This window comes from Equus asinus, chromosome 17, assembly GCF_041296235.1.
Source record: "Equus asinus isolate D_3611 breed Donkey chromosome 17, EquAss-T2T_v2, whole genome shotgun sequence".
Classification (NCBI taxonomy): Eukaryota; Metazoa; Chordata; class Mammalia; order Perissodactyla; family Equidae; genus Equus; species Equus asinus.
In genome coordinates this window covers 567,706-583,549 of record NC_091806.1, presented here as the reverse complement: position 1 = coordinate 583,549, position 15,844 = coordinate 567,706, and the positions used below count along the sequence as shown (strand labels likewise).

General features: G+C 41.0%; 1 protein-coding gene across 1 annotated transcript in view; it reads left to right on the top strand.

Annotated features, from left to right (window-relative positions):
- Positions 1–15,844, top strand: part of HIPK3 (homeodomain interacting protein kinase 3) — a 162,521-nt gene that overhangs the window by 36,098 nt on the left and 110,579 nt on the right. Inside the window, exon 2 of the mRNA XM_044750017.2 lies at positions 2,607–2,833. Within this exon, the coding sequence (XP_044605952.1) occupies positions 2,629–2,833 (205 nt within the window). The 5' untranslated portion in view covers positions 2,607–2,628. The remainder of the gene's footprint in view (positions 1–2,606; positions 2,834–15,844) is intronic.

Genomic DNA, 15,844 nt, shown 5'->3' with positions numbered 1-15,844 from the left:
TAGCCTAGAATTTCCTTAAGCTTGTCATCTGTTTCCTCATTTCAAAAGTTGAAACAGCGTTAGGCTGTGTTATAAAAATGTTGGGTTTGCTTTGCAAATACAGGAAAAGCAGCACTTCCTAATTTGCTTAGCGTGGAGCCCACATGACTTGGAATGATAGCTCCAGGCAGGTACTGTTCTAACAGCGGGAATGAGCAGCTTGTATGTGTGTAAGCACACGTGGATGCCCGTGTGCATCTGTGGTGGGAGTGTGTAGAAGTAATGTGATAGAGGATTTCAGAGAATCAGTATGAAAGTCAATTCATTCTTTAAACATTTGTGAGTGAGAGAGAGAGGCTGAACTGGAGTGAACACACCTGGTTCAACCGAGCACATTTCCTCTCCTTTAGTCATTGATTAACTTATTTCCTTTAAATGAAAAGTGATAGTAAGTATTTTTCTATTCTTTAAATCCTTGAGCTAGGATTCATTAATAAGAATATTTTTATAGGAGCATGGTTTTTCCTAAAATGCTGTTTAAAGATGAGTTCACATTAGTACACTCTTTTAGATACTTAATAGTAGCTTATCATCATTTGTATCATAACTGTACTAAAAAAATTGACCATAGATCTAGTTCAAAATTCTATTCTATGTTGGAATTTCCCTCACAATATCTGTGATAAATGGTTAAGCAGCTTTTATTTGTTGTTCTTAGTTAAGAGAATTTATGGGAAACCATCTAGAACTGTTTCTGGTACAATTAACTTTTTGCTTAAAAACATTTTTTATTTTTTGCTGAGGAAGATTGGCCCTGAGTTAACATCTGTGCCAGCGTTCCCCTATTTTGTATGAGGGTCACTGCTACAGCATGGCTTGATGAGTGGTGTGTAGGTCCACTCTCGAAATCCGAACTGGGGAACCCTGGGCTACTGAAGCAGAGCGCATGGACTTAACTGTCATGCCACCAGGCCGGCCCCTTCTAAACATTTTGTAAATGAAGAAATTTTACCAGAGGATAATCATTAACTTTATTCAGAGATTTAACATGAAGTTCTTTTTTTCCTGATTGTTTGTATGTTTTACTAGTTATGTGAGTGAAACATGTTTATGTTTATAAATCTAAACAAAACAGCAAGTTCAAGCGCACTGAAGCCCTAATTCTTAGCAATAGTCAGTATTAACAATCAGGTGTGTGTGTATTTGAGTATATGTAAACATTAAGATGATATTTTTTATTTTACAGAAACAGGTCATTTGTAACAATAAAGGTCATTTTAAAACAATATGTCTTAGATATCTTTCTCTGTAAATAAAAACAGATGTGTCTTATTCTTTCTAATCCTGCAGTGTTTCCATCATGTGCTGGACCACAGTGACTAATCCCAACTCTAAGACATACATTTCATTTCCACACTGTAACAGTTTTGAATCCGGGATGCCGCTTGTATTTTACAATCCGTGACATTTAGCGCTACCATTGCCAGCCAGCATTTGTGACCGTGTTGTCTTTGCCTAGTTGTCATTGTGAGCTTGTTGTCTTTGCCTGGTTGTCATTGTGAGCTTGTTGTCTTTGCCTACTTGTCATTGTGAGCTTGTTGTCTTTGCCTGGTTGTCATTGTGACCTTGTTGTCTTTGCCTGGTTGTCATTGTGACCTTGCTGTCTTTGCCTGGTTGTCATTGTGACCTTGCTGTCTTTGCCTGGTTGTCATTGTGACCTTGCTGTCTTTGCCTGGTTGTCATTGTGACCTTGCTGTCTTTGCCTGGTTGTCATTGTGAGCTTGTTGTCTTTGCCTAGTTGTCATTGTGACCTTGTTGTCTTTGCCTACTTGTCATTGTGACCTTGCTGTCTTTGCCTGGTTGTCATTGTGACCTTGTTGTCTTTGCCTGGTTGTCATTGTGACCTTGCTGTCTTTGCCTGGTTGTCATTGTGACCTTGCTGTCTTTGCCTGGTTGTCATTGTGACCTTGCTGTCTTTGCCTGGTTGTCATTGTGAGCTTGTTGTCTTTGCCTGGTTGTCATTGTGAGCTTGTTGTCTTTGCCTAGTTGTCATTGTGACCTTGTTGTGTTTGCCTACTTGTCATTGTGACCTTGCTGTCTTTGCCTGGTTGTCATTGTGACCTTGTTGTCTTTGCCTGGTTGTCATTGTGACCTTGCTGTCTTTGCCTAGTTGTCATTGTGACCTTGCTGTCTTTGCCTGGTTGTCATTGTGACCTTGTTGTCTTTGCCTGGTTGTCATTGTGAGCTTGTTGTCTTTGCCTGCTTGTCATTGTGAGCTTGTTGTCTTTGCCTGGTTGTCATTGTGAGCTTGTTGTCTTTGCCTAGTTGTCATTGTGAGCTTGTTGTCTTTGCCTAGTTGTCATTGTGAGCTTGGTGGCAATTGTTCGAATTGTCATCGCTTTAATTCAGTTATGTGCATTGTGGGTGCTATAGGTGTTGAGTTTAATCGCTGTTTAAAATGTTTGGGGAAAGATGGCACTAATATTTTTCATTGTAACAAAAATTTATTGTTTATGCAGAAAGGCACAGAACAGAGCAGCAGGACATAAATTTGATTTTTAGTGAAGTGAATATTTGTCATTCAGGAAATAACTGTGCTAATTGCATCTTTTTATTTTTTTGGAAAGGAATGATCAAATTCTTTATGAGATGGAAGAAAGTAGGAAGCTCATAAATAAGGAAGTTGTGTTTGAATTTATTACCAAGATGTATGCAAGAGGATTGCCTATCATCAGCCGAGCAATGCAAGTGAGAGCTAGAGAACATGCCGAATTTCTCAAAATTGATGAATATATTTCAAAGCAACAGGAGGCTGGCATGACCACTGCATTCATCTCACAGAACTGTTCTGAAGGTATGTGTCATAGTTTAATTGGCAGCAGTTTTTCTTTCTTGCTGGCTCATAAAATAATGATGGTCTTACTATCATGATGGCATGATGGCTAAGATTAGACCAACTACAGCATCTATGATCAATAGTAAGCACTGTGCTCAAGACTTTTATATAAATTTTCTTTTCTTTTTTTCTGCTTCTTCTCCCCAAAGCCCCCCCAGTACGTAGTTGTATATCCTAGTTGTATGTCCTTCTGGTTGTGCTGTGTGGGACGCCGCCTCAGTGTGGCCTGATGAGTGGTGCCATGTCCATGCCTGGGATCTGAATGGGCAAAACCCCTGGCCGCCGAACTGGAGCATGCAAACTCGACCATTTGGCCATGGGGCCGGCCCCATAAATTTTCTGCATACATTTTCTACATGAATTATTATAAATAGACTTTATTTTTTAGAACAGCTTTAGATTTACAGAAAAATTAAGAACACCATACAGAAAGTTCTCATATATCCCACACCCAGTTTCCCTTATAATTATTTTATATTAGTATCATACAATTGCCACAATGATAAGGTACATGGTTTATTCTGATTTCCTTAGTTTTGCCTGATGTCCTTTTCTGTTCCAGGATCCCACAGTACATTTACTTGTCATGTCTTCTTTGGTTCTTGACCATGATAGTTTCTCAGACTTTCCTTGTTTTGATGACCTTGAAACTTTTAAGGAGTACTGGTCAATTTATTTTGTAGGATGCACCTCTGTTGGTACTTGTCTGATGTTTTTCCTCATGATTATGACTGGTATTATGGATTTTGGGGAGGGAAACCCAGAGATAACATATTATCTCAAGGGTAGTGTTGACCCTGTTCACTTGGCTGAGACAGCATGTGTTAGGTTTCTCTACTGTAAAGTAACTCTCCCCTTCACCCTCCCACCCTCCACCCCCTGCACCCTGTCTCCCCTTGGAAGGAAGTCGCTATGTGCGGTCCACACTTAAGGCAACAACCGGATTCTGACCGTTCCGACTCCTAGCGCCCCGTGGGCCGCCGAGCTGAGGCTGCCGGCGCTGTCAGACAGGGCTCCGCGCTGTTCACAGGGTTCTCACAGCCGATTTTTTCGGAAGTGGGTGGCCAGGTCCTTCTTCCTAGTCTGTCTAGTCTGGAAGCTCCACTGAAACCTGTCCGCCATGGGGGACCCTGCTGGAATTTGAAATCCTGGTGGCAGAGCTCTCAGCATCACAGCCACACGCAGCCACCACAGTGTGACAGCCGACAGATGGGTGTGGGTCCCTGCCTGGGGGAAAGAGCCCGGCCAGGCGGTGAGAGCACTGGAGCCTAACCACCAGACCACCAGGCTGCCTGGAGAGTCTATGGACATTGTTTGAAATTCTTCTGTATGGGAGATGTGTCTCTTCTCTCCCATTTATTTATCTATTCAATCATTTACATCAGTGTAGACTCACGTGTGTTTATTTTATACTTTGGGGTACAGTTCAGTACCTTTTTATTTATTTGGTTGCTCAAAATGTTCCATATTTGGCCATTGGGAGCTGTTCCAGTTCTCTCCCATACTCCTTGGACATACCCCTCATCAATGCCAGTTTTATTTTTGTTTTTATTTTTCAGCATTTCTTTCTTATTTATTTATTTATTTTTGAGTAAGACCAGCCCTGAGCTAACATCTGCTGCCAATTCTCCTCTTTTTGCTGAGGAAGACTGGCCCTGAGCTAGCATCCATGCCCATCTTCCTCTACTTTATATGTGGGACGCCTACCACAGCACGGCAGGATGAGCAGCGCCATTTCCGCACCTGGGATCCAAACCGGTGGACCCTGGGCAGCTGAAGCAGAACGTGTGGACTTAACCGCTGTGCCACCGGGCCGGCCCCTTAACATTTCTTATTTCCTAGTATCTAGTTGAATTCTTACAACAATTCTATGAGGTAGGCATTGTTATCTCCTTGGCTCTCGATGAAGAAATTGAAGTTCACAGAGATTAAGTAGCTTGCCCAAGGTCACATAGGAAGCAAAGGACTAGATTTGAATTTTGCTCTGTCTGAAAGCTTTTAATAACTTTTAATATATTATCCTAATATTTAAAATGTAATAAATTACATCATTTTAAGAAAAAGAATTCTGCCATTATATCCTGATAGATATGTGCATTTCCATCTTGATTTTGGACTAACAAGAGGAAAATGTATCAGCCTGGAGCCGAACACAGAACTTTGGGGACCCTGTAAGCCTGTGCGTGTCTACTCAAACTATCAGATTCTGGTATCCATGGCTCCAGGCTGCCCACCCTCTGTGGGAGCTGAGTTGCTCTTCTGTTCAGAGGTTACTTACTGCAAACCCTTGTAGTAGAGTGTGTCAGGCCATGATTTTGTTGCCATGTCTTGCAGGAGTATCCTCTTTTCTTCCATTCAACAAGGTTTTATGGGAGCCTACTGTTCTGGTGGAACTTACACCCTAGTAGGAAGAGACAGAATCAACAAGTATGTCAGCAAATGCACAAGCTATTTCTAGGGGGTGAGAAATGCTAGCTGAAGGTCAGGTGACAGGTTGCAGTACTTGAGGGGTCTCTGAGAGAGGAGGAATTCAGAGAGCTAGGCCTACGGCCCTTGAGAAGGAGTATGGGTGTTACTCCCACTTCATGGGGTTGCCTTTGGGCTGGGTTCCAGCAGGAGAGCGACATGGCCTCCTGACTACTCACATATCTTACTTCTCCCCTGACCCTCCTCCTGGCCACACAGGCCTTCTGGCTCTTCCTGAAATGTGTCATCTCTTTTCTGCCTTTTGGTCTTTACATTTCTCATTTGGTCAGCCCAGAAAAAACAAAATAAAACAAGAACACTATCCCTCCACAAATGACGTGGCTCCCTTCTTCACATCATGTAGGTCTCTGTTTAAAGCCATCTCCTTGTGCCTCCTACCTAACCATGCTCCATCCCGACCCTCACCACTCTGTCCTCTCCAACCTCCAGGCATACTCTATATCTTTCTCTTGCTTTACTTTTCTTCAGAGCACTTATTGCTACCTGACTTTATTTCTTTATTTGTTTATATTCTTTCAACCTCACTAGAATGTAAATGCCACATGAGGGCATGAATTTTGTCTTTTCTGTACATCATTGTATAATACCCAGTGCATAGAACATTGTCTAGCCCATAGTGGGTGATTTTATTAGTTATCTATTGCCATGGAACATATTACCCCAAAACTTAGTGGTTTAAAACAGCAAGTATTAGGGCCAGCCTGGTGGCACAGCGGTTAAGTTCGCATGCTCTGCTTCAGCAGCCTGGGGTTCACCTGTTCAGATCCTGGACAGGGATCTACACACCATTTATCAAGCCATAGTGTGGCAGGCATCCCACATATAAAATACAGGGAGATGGGCACAGATGTTAGCTCAGGGCCAATCTTCCTCAGCAAAACAGGTGGATGTTAGCTCAGGGCTAATTTTCCTCAAAACCAAAACCCAAGCGAGTATTAATTTTCTCACAGTTTCTATGGATCAGGAGTTCAGGAGGGGCTAAGCTGGGTGTTTGTGGCTCAAGGTCTTTCAGGGGTTGCAGTCAAATGTTGGCCAGGCTGCAGTCCTCTGAAAGCTTGACTGAGGCTAGAGGGTCTGCTTCCAAACTATGCATGCGGCTGTTGGCCCACAGGGCTGCTCTCAACATAGCAGGTGAAAGTCACAGTACCTTTTTATGACCTAGTGTCTGAAATTGCACACTATTATTCCCACTCATTCTATTCGTTAAAAACAAGTCAGTAAATCCAACCTACAATCAAAGGGAGGGGAACTAGGGTCTACTTCTTGAAGCAAGGAGTATCAAAGAATTTATGGACATATATTTTAAACTGATACAGTGATCAATTAATATTTGTTGAATGTGAGGATGTATAAATTGAGGTTATACCTTAAGCAATCACTCTGGTTGCCGTGTGGAGAATGGACTCTAGGTGGGCAAGAGCACAAGCAACAAGATTGACGAGGGGGCTGGCAGCCAACATTTATCAATTCTTATTCTGTGCCAAGACCTGGTCCAAGCACTTTACAGCCATTTACACATTTAATTCTCAGAACAACCTGATGAGGTGTGCATCATTCAATTGTCTCCATTTTATAGATGAGGAAACAAGGCACAGAGACATTAAGGATCAGTTGTGTAGGTGAAAGCTGATCTGATGCTACAGTGGACACCAGCTCTGAGCGAGGAGATTTCAAATGCCTCCATGTTTTCTAATTTGTGATCCCAGCTCATAAAACCCCAGAGCACAAGGTATTACAGGAATCTCTAAGTTGGTTGAAGATAATGCCACAGACATAAGAAATAATATACTCATAAACATGTGCTATAGATTCTAACTTTTTCTGATGATATTAGAGTAGCCCATGACTTATCTCTTTTATTCAATAATAGAAGTACATTACTATCATCAGGATATGACCATGGGGCTTAAATTTTTACCTTAAATGTTTTGGGGGCAAGAAATAAATTTATAGAGAGACGTCAGCAACGTGGCAGCGTGAGCTCACCCGGGACTCTCTCCCCTCCAAATTACAACCAAAAAGAGCAACTGCTTTCCAACCAAAAAAAAAAAAAATCCTAATAGAAATCGTCAGAGACCCACAGCAGCCAAACAACAGAGGGTGGAGAGGCTGGAGCCACCCTCAGAGGAGTTGGAACCGGGTAGGAGAGAACTTTGCTCCCTCCCCTAGAGACAGGGATTGCTGCTGAGGGTGAGGGAAGGAGCAGGGGAGGGGTTGCGCATCTGGGGATCGTCCAGGACTCCCACCATCCATGCAGCGGAAACCCTCTAATGGGGGAAAGCTTTCACATGGGGGAACCCCAGCAAGCCAGGGCCCCAGGAAACCAGAGAGCGAGAGCTGATCCGAATCCAGGTTGGCATGTGAGAGAAAGTGCCACTACTCCCCCAAGCCATGCTGTGCACCACCATCACGGCTGAAGGCAGGGGGCTCAGAACGTGTGACTCTCACTCCTCATCTAGTGGCGACAGGCTGTAACTGCAACCAAATAATAGCATCACGCGCAAAAACCGCTCCTCTACCGTCCAGCAATTTATAAAAGCTCCAGACCAGAAGGAAAACAATAAAAACACAGAATTAAGTCCTGAGGACTTGGAAATAGGTAAACTAAGTGAAGATGAGTTCAAAATAGCTATCATCAAAATATTCAGTGAGGTAAAGGGAAATATAGAGAAACAAGTCAACAAGTTCCGGAGTTACTTCACAAAAGAGATTGAAATTATAAAGAAGAATCAATCAGAAATACTAGAGATGAAAAATACAATGGATCAGATAAAACAGAATATGGATTCCCTGAATGCCCATGTAGACACTATAGAGGAGCAAATTAGCATAATCGAAGATAGACAGCCTGAATGACTCCAGACAGAGGAAGAAAGAGAACTAAGAATTAAAAAAACTGAAGAAAATCTCTGAGAAATTGCTGACTCAATGAGAAAATGCAACTTAAGAATCATTGGAATTCCTGATGGCATGGAAAAGGAAAATGGAGCAGAAAGTATGCTCAACAAAATAATACAAGACAACTTCCCAAATCTAGGGATTGAGAGAGAAATGTGTGTGGAGGAAGTTTTCAGATCTCCTAGATTTGTGAATGTAAAAAGACCTATTCCAGGGCATATAGTAGTAAACATGGCAAAAATGAATGGCAAAGAAAGAATACTCAGGGCAGCAAGGCAGAAGAAAATAACCTACAAAGGAACCCCTAAGAGACTTTCAGCTGATTTCTCTACATAAAGCTTACAAGCTAGGAGAGATTGGAGTGACATATTCAAAACTTTAAAGGATAAAAATCTTCAGCCAAGAATACTCTATCCAGCCAAAATATCCTTCAGATAGGAGGGAGAAATTAAATCTTTTCCAGACAAACAAAAGCTAAGGGACTTCGTAGTCACAAGACCTCCCCTACAAGAAATCCTCAAGAAGGCTCTCATACCTGAAAAAAGGAAAAAATGAGAAAGGGGTCACAAAACACAGAGTAGGGAGACAAATAGATAGAATCAGAATAGGATGGCAAATATTCAACTGTAGCATTAAGATGAAGGGAAGGAAATCACCAAAGCAAAGACAATCTTATCACTCTAACCACAAACTCACAAGACAAGTTGGAATGAGAGATGAAAATAATAATTTAGGAGGGGAGGAGGAAAGGGACTGAAACAGTCTAGGCTAAGGAAGTAAGAGACCACCAGAAAATGGACTATGTTATACACGAGATTCTGAATACAAACTTCAGGGTAGCCACTAAACTAAAGAACTGAACAGAGACACAAAACATAAATAAGGAAAAATCTAAGAAACCCAGCATAAGAAATTGCAGAAGTCAATCAGTAGGCTAAAACACACAGGACGAGAAACAAAGGAAACACAGGAAAACCGGAAAACGAGCAACAGAACGACAGCAGTAAGCCCTCATGCATCAATAATCACCCTCAATGTAAACGGATTGAACTCTCCAATAAAAAGACACAGAGTAGCAAAATGGATTAAAGAACAAGATCCAACAATCTGTTGCCCCCAGGAAACACACCTCAGCTCCAAGGACAAACCCAGGCTCAGAGTGAAGGTCTGGAAGACAATACTCCAAGCTAATAGCAAACAAAAGAAAGCAGGTGTTGCAATGCTTATATCAGACAAAACAGACTTCAAGGTAAGGCAGGTAAAGAGAGACATAGAGGGCTAATATATAATGATCAAAGGGACACTTCATCAAGAAGAAATAACGCTTATAAATATCAATGCACCCAACACAGGAGCACCAAAGTTCATAAAGCAACTATTAACAAACCTAAAAGAAGGTATCAAAAATAACACAATAATAGTAGGGGACCTCAACTCCCCACTCACATCAATGGACAGATCATCCAGACAGAAAATCAACAAAGAAACAGTGGAGCTAAACGAAAAGCTAAAGCAGTTGGACTTAATAGACATATATAGAACACTCCATCCAAAAACAGCAGAATACACATTCTTCTCAAGCACGCATGGAACATCCTCAAGGATAGACCATATCTTGGGAAACAAGGCAAGCCTCTACAAATTAAAAAAAAAATTGAAATAATAAAAAGCATCTTCTGTGGCTGGTCCCGTGGCCGAGTGGTTAAGTTCCCGCGCTGCGCTGCAGGCGGCCCAGTGTTTCGTTGGTTCGAATCCTGGGTGCGGACATGGCACTGCTCGTCAGACCACGCTGAGGCAGCGTCCCACATGCCACAACTAGAAGAACCCACAACGAAGAATACACAACTATGTACGGGGGGGCTTTGGGGAGAAAAAGGAAAAAATAAAAAAAATAAAAAAATAAATTAAAAAAAAAAAAGCATCTTCTCTGACCATAATGCTATACAGCTAGAAATTAATTACAAGAAAAAAGCTGAGAAAGGCACAAGGATATGGAGACTAAACAATATGCTATTGAACAAGCAATGGCTCATTGAAGAAATTAAAGAAGAAATCAAAAAATACCTGGAGACAAATGAAAATGATAACATGCCATACCAACTCATATGGGATACAGCAAAAACTGTATTAAGAGGAAAATTCATCACAATACAGGCACACCTTAACAAACAAGAAAAATCCCAAATCAGTAATCTTAAACTACACCTAACTGAATTAGAGAAAGGAGAACAAACAAAGCCGAAAGTCAGCATAAGGAGAGAAATAATAGAAATCAGAGCAGAAATAAATGCTATTGAAACAAAAAAGGCAGTAGAAAGGATCAATGAAACAAAGAGCTGTTTCTTTGAGAAGATAAATAAAATTGACAAAACCCTAGCCAGACTTACAAAGAAAAACAGAGAGAAAGCTCAAATAAACAAAATCAGAAATGAAAGAGGAGAAATAACAACAGACTCTGCAGAAATACAATGGATTATAAGAAAATACTACGAAAAACTATATGCCAGCAAAATGGATAACCTAGAGGAAATGGATAAATTCTTGGACTCCTACAGTCTCCCAAAGCTTAGTCAAGAATAAGCAGACAATTTGCAAAGACCAATCACAAAGAAAGAGATTGAAACGGCAATCAAAAGCCTCCCAAACAATAAAACCCCACGACCAGATGGCTTTCCTGAGGCATTCTACCAAACTTTCAGAGAGGATTTAATACCTATCGTTTTCAAGCTATTCCAAAAAATTAGGGAGGATGGAACACTTCCTAACACGTTCTAGGAGGCCAACATCACGCTGATACCAAAGCCTGAGAAGGACAGCACGAAAAAGGAGAACTATAAGCCAATATCACTGATGAACATAGATGCAAAAATCCTCAACAAAATTTTGGCAACCCAAATACAGCAATTCATCAAAAGGATCATACATCATGATCAAGTTGGATTCATACCAGGGACACAGGGATGGTTCAACATCCACAAATCAATCAACGTGATACACCACATCAACAAACTGAGGAATAAAAACCACATGATCATCTCAATAGATGCAGAGAAAGCATTTGACAAGACCCAACAGCCATTTATGATAAAAACTCTTAACAAAATAGGGATAGACGGGAACTACCTCAACATAATAAAGGCCATATTTAACAAACCCACAGCCAACATCATACTCAATGAGCAAAAACTGAGTGCCATCCCCCTGAAAACAGAAACGAGACAAGGATGCCCTCTATCACCACTCTTGTTCAACATAGTACTGGAGGTTTTGGCCAGAGCAATTAGGCAAGAGAAAGGAATAAAAGGAATCCAAATAGGGAGGGAAGAAGTGAAACTCTCGCTGTTTGCAGACGACATGATCTTATATATAGAAACCCCCAAAGAATCCATTGGAAAACTTTTAGAAGTAATCGAGAACTACAGCAAAGTTGCAGAGTATAAAATCAACTTACAGAAATCAGTAGCATTTCTATACTTTAATAACGAACTAACAGAAAAAGAGCTCAAGAACACAATACCATTCACAATCGCAAGAAAAAGAATAAAATACTTCGGGGTGAATTTAACTAAGGATGTGAAAGACTTATACAATGAAAATTACAAGGCTTTTCTGAAAGAAATGGATGACGACATAAAGAGATGGAAAGACATTCCATGCACATGGATTGGAAGAATAAACATAGTTAAAATGTCCATTCTACCTAAAGCAATCTACAGATTCAACACCATCCCAATCAGAATCCCAATGACATTCTTTACAGAAATTGAACAAAGAATCCTAAAATTCATATGGGGCAACCAAAGACCCTGAATTGCTAAAGCAATCCTGAGAAAAAAGAACACAGCTGGAGACATCACAATCGCTGACTTCAAAACATACCACAAAGCTACAGTAATCACAACAGCATGGTACTGATACAAAAACAGGTGCACAGATCAATGGAACAGAATTGAAAGCCCAGAAATAGATCCACACATCTATGGACAGCTAATTTTTGACAAAGGAGCTGAGGGCATACAATGGAGAAAAGAAAGTCTCTTCAACAAATGGTGCTGGGAAAACTGGAAAGCCACACGTAAAAGAAGGAAAATTGACCATTCTTTTTCACCATTCACCAAAATAAACTCAAAATGTATCAAAGACCTGAAGCTGAGACCTGAAACCATAAGGCTTCTAGAAGAAAACGTAGGCAGTACACTCTTTGACATCAGTATCAAAAGGATCTTTTCGGACACCATGTCTTCTCAGACAAGGGAAACAATAGAAAGAATAAACAGATGGGACTTCCTCAGACTAAAGAGCTTCTTCAAGGCAAGGGAAAACAGGATTGAAACAAAAAAAACAACTCACTAACTGGGAAAAAATATTTGCAAGTAATACATAACTGCCATACGATCCAGCTATCCCACTACTGGGTATCCATCCAAAGAACTTGAAGTCAGCAATTCCAAAAGTCCCATGCACCCCAATGCTCATTGCAGCATTATTTACAATAGCCAAGTCTTGGAAGCAACCTAAGTGCCCATCAACAGATGATTGGATACAAAAGAAGTGGTGTATATATATATATACAATGGAATACTACTCAGCCATAAAAAAGAACAAAATCGTCCCATTTGCAACAACCAGGATGGACCTTGAGGGAATTATCTTAAGTGAAATAAGCCAGACAGAGAAGGACAATCTCTGTATGACTCCACTCACATGAGGAATTTAAACATGTGGACAAAGAGAACAGATTAGTGGCTAGCAGGGGAAAGGTGGGGTAGGGGGTGGGCACAAAGGGTGAAGTGGTGCACCTACAACAGGACTGACAGACAATAATGTACAACTGAAATTTCACAAGATTGTAACCTATCATTAACCGAATAAAAAAAAAGACCCAGAAAAGTAATAAATTGATAAACACAAGGGCAATCATAAATGTATTTATCCTTTTGCAGATTTTATAAAACAAATTTATTTGGTTTTTCAGATATTTCAAGAAGTGTATCTTCAGCCTCAGAACCTAGTATATAATTGTTAAGCAACTGAATTATTTTTTCTCAATCTAGATGATTTATGTGTGATATATGATTTCCTATGATATCAATTATATAAGAACTACATTAATATTATTTTAGTTCATTATATAATTTACATTTTAAATAAAGTAAACTATATATAAACACAGTAGATTTTCCTCTACACAGTTTTGAAATATTCTACCGTTTGTCATGCAAAGAATGAATGATCTTCTTCATTTTAAATGAAATTCTGTAGTCTGACGCAGATCAAAAATGACCTTTACACTGTAACTCTCAGTATGCTGATTAAAAAAGAAAGCTGCTTTAGGTTTTGTTGCACATTTCATTTAATTTTACCGCAACATGAACTAATCGGACTCTACAAAAAACATATATCGTTTTCACTTTTTGCTTTCACATTGGATTGCTTCCCTCATAATCTGATAGGCCCTTTAATGATCCCCCCTGCCATCTTTTTTTCTTTTTGCCAATATGTTTTTCCCTACTAGTAAAGAAAATTATATTGCTGCATTAGTCCCAAAAGCAATTTTAGGAATAATGTTTCCTCCATTTTTTCAAAGATGTGAGCAGAGGCCCGTGCCGTATAAAAAACAAACTATGGAGATGAAAATACTTGAACAGTGTTCAGTGTTTTAAGAAACAAACAAGAGGCACCACAGCATTAATCTCCTCCATATTTAATAACATACACAATCTTTGTGCTACATGGTAATTTAGACATAAGGGTAGTGAGTAGGTGACAAAAATAACACTACTTATATTTGCTGAAGGCAATTGAGGCGTTTTTGGGGTCAGTTGGGGATAGACGAAATGTGAACTTAGTCTGAGCAGAAATTTCAGTTGAAATTGGGTTATTAACTGAGAGGAATCCGGACAGCTGAGCTTCTCAATTTTCTAGTTGGGGCAAACCCCCAGGATAGCCTTTGGAATTCTGCATTTAGGGCAAGACAATGCTCTTCTCCCAGGGAAAACGGTCCCTTTCAAAGTGGAGCAAAAACTAAAAAGGATGGTCCAGACAGAAAACTGGATGCAGGATAAGTGAGAACAGAGTTTTCAGCTTGAGAGCGACTGATTCCTTCTTCCAGGAGAAAAGGGAAGGGGAAGCAGAGAAGGGGACTCTGGAGGGAAGGCTAACGTTTCTTCTTGTGGCTTAAACCTCCCCGTCTCTCCCTGACTGCTGGGGCTGACCTCCAAGGGGACATGGACCGAGCAGTGCAACCCTGAAGATCTCCAATTAATCTGAAATTTTACTAATTAGACATTCTTAACACTTCGATTCATCTAACCGTCATGTCTGCACCCACGATTCGAACCGGTGAAATCCTGGGCCACCGAAGCCAAGTGCGAGAACTCAACCACTTGGCCACGGGGCCGGCCCCTAATTAGACATTCCTAACACTTCGATTCATCTAACCTTTACGTTGATCCTACCGTAATTGGGTTTGCATAAGCCAGCTCACTGAACCCTTGGCTTCTTTGCAAGGTAGGCATTGTTGCTCAAAGATGAGGCAGACTTGGGGAGCTATGACGTATTCCAAAGTCGCTCCTCCCCTGAGCAGTCTGCTGATTCCTCCGTGTCCGGTCTCCTTCCACACTTCCATGGAGGGGCAAAGGACAAAAAGAAAGGCTGTATCACTGGGGCTGCTTCGTGGGGGTGGCATGATTCGCACGGCACACACCACAGATTTGTCTGTTTATTATGATGCTTTCCAGGCATATGGCAGAAAAGTGTATTGCCTGAACAAAATTGAAATATTGAGACAATTTTCTGACAGACGGAAGCAAAGCATCATGAGAAGTGCCTTTTCTAATTCCAGTAAAGGCTTCGTATGGCCATTGGCTGCTCTGGCTATTTTGAAACATAAAATTAAAAAGTATGTTTTAAATAGCATACTTTTCATAAGATTAAACTTGAATTTACCTGGGTAATGGGTATTTTGATGAAAGAAAGAAGAGGTAAGTTTGACATTAAGGATCTCTGGATGCTAGACAGGAATAGGAGTGTCACCAGGGGCGCTTGTGGCAGCCAGAACATCATCGGAAACAATTTGAAAGCAATGTTGGAAGACAAGAGAGAGAAGACCAAGTGTGTAGGGGGAATGTAATACAAGGGCATCACAACCAGGAAGGAAAAAAGCACCAAGGAAGAAAGGAGCGCACCAATCCAGACCTCACAACCTCACCTAGACCCACTCTATTGTCTGCTGTGGAAGTCTTAAAGGCACGGCCATCCTCAGGTCATTGCCCTGCTTCCCCACACGGTGCCCTGGAGCAGTGCCCTATTCCCTGTCCCCTAGCAGAGCTGGACTGACACACAGGCGGAGCACATTGTGATGTGTTATGAGGACAGACCCTCACCCAGAGAATTTCTTCTTAACTGCCTGAAATTTCACTAACCCAGAGGAATTTGTGTTTGCAGGCAGGACTTTTCTTGTAGTTGTTACACGGCTGTGTGAGATTGAACACCCCACTTGCGTTCAGTGAGCACAGTTTCTCCTGGATGATCCTTGCATACCTCCTTACACATTCCACTATGGCACATGAGCCCAGAAAGGAG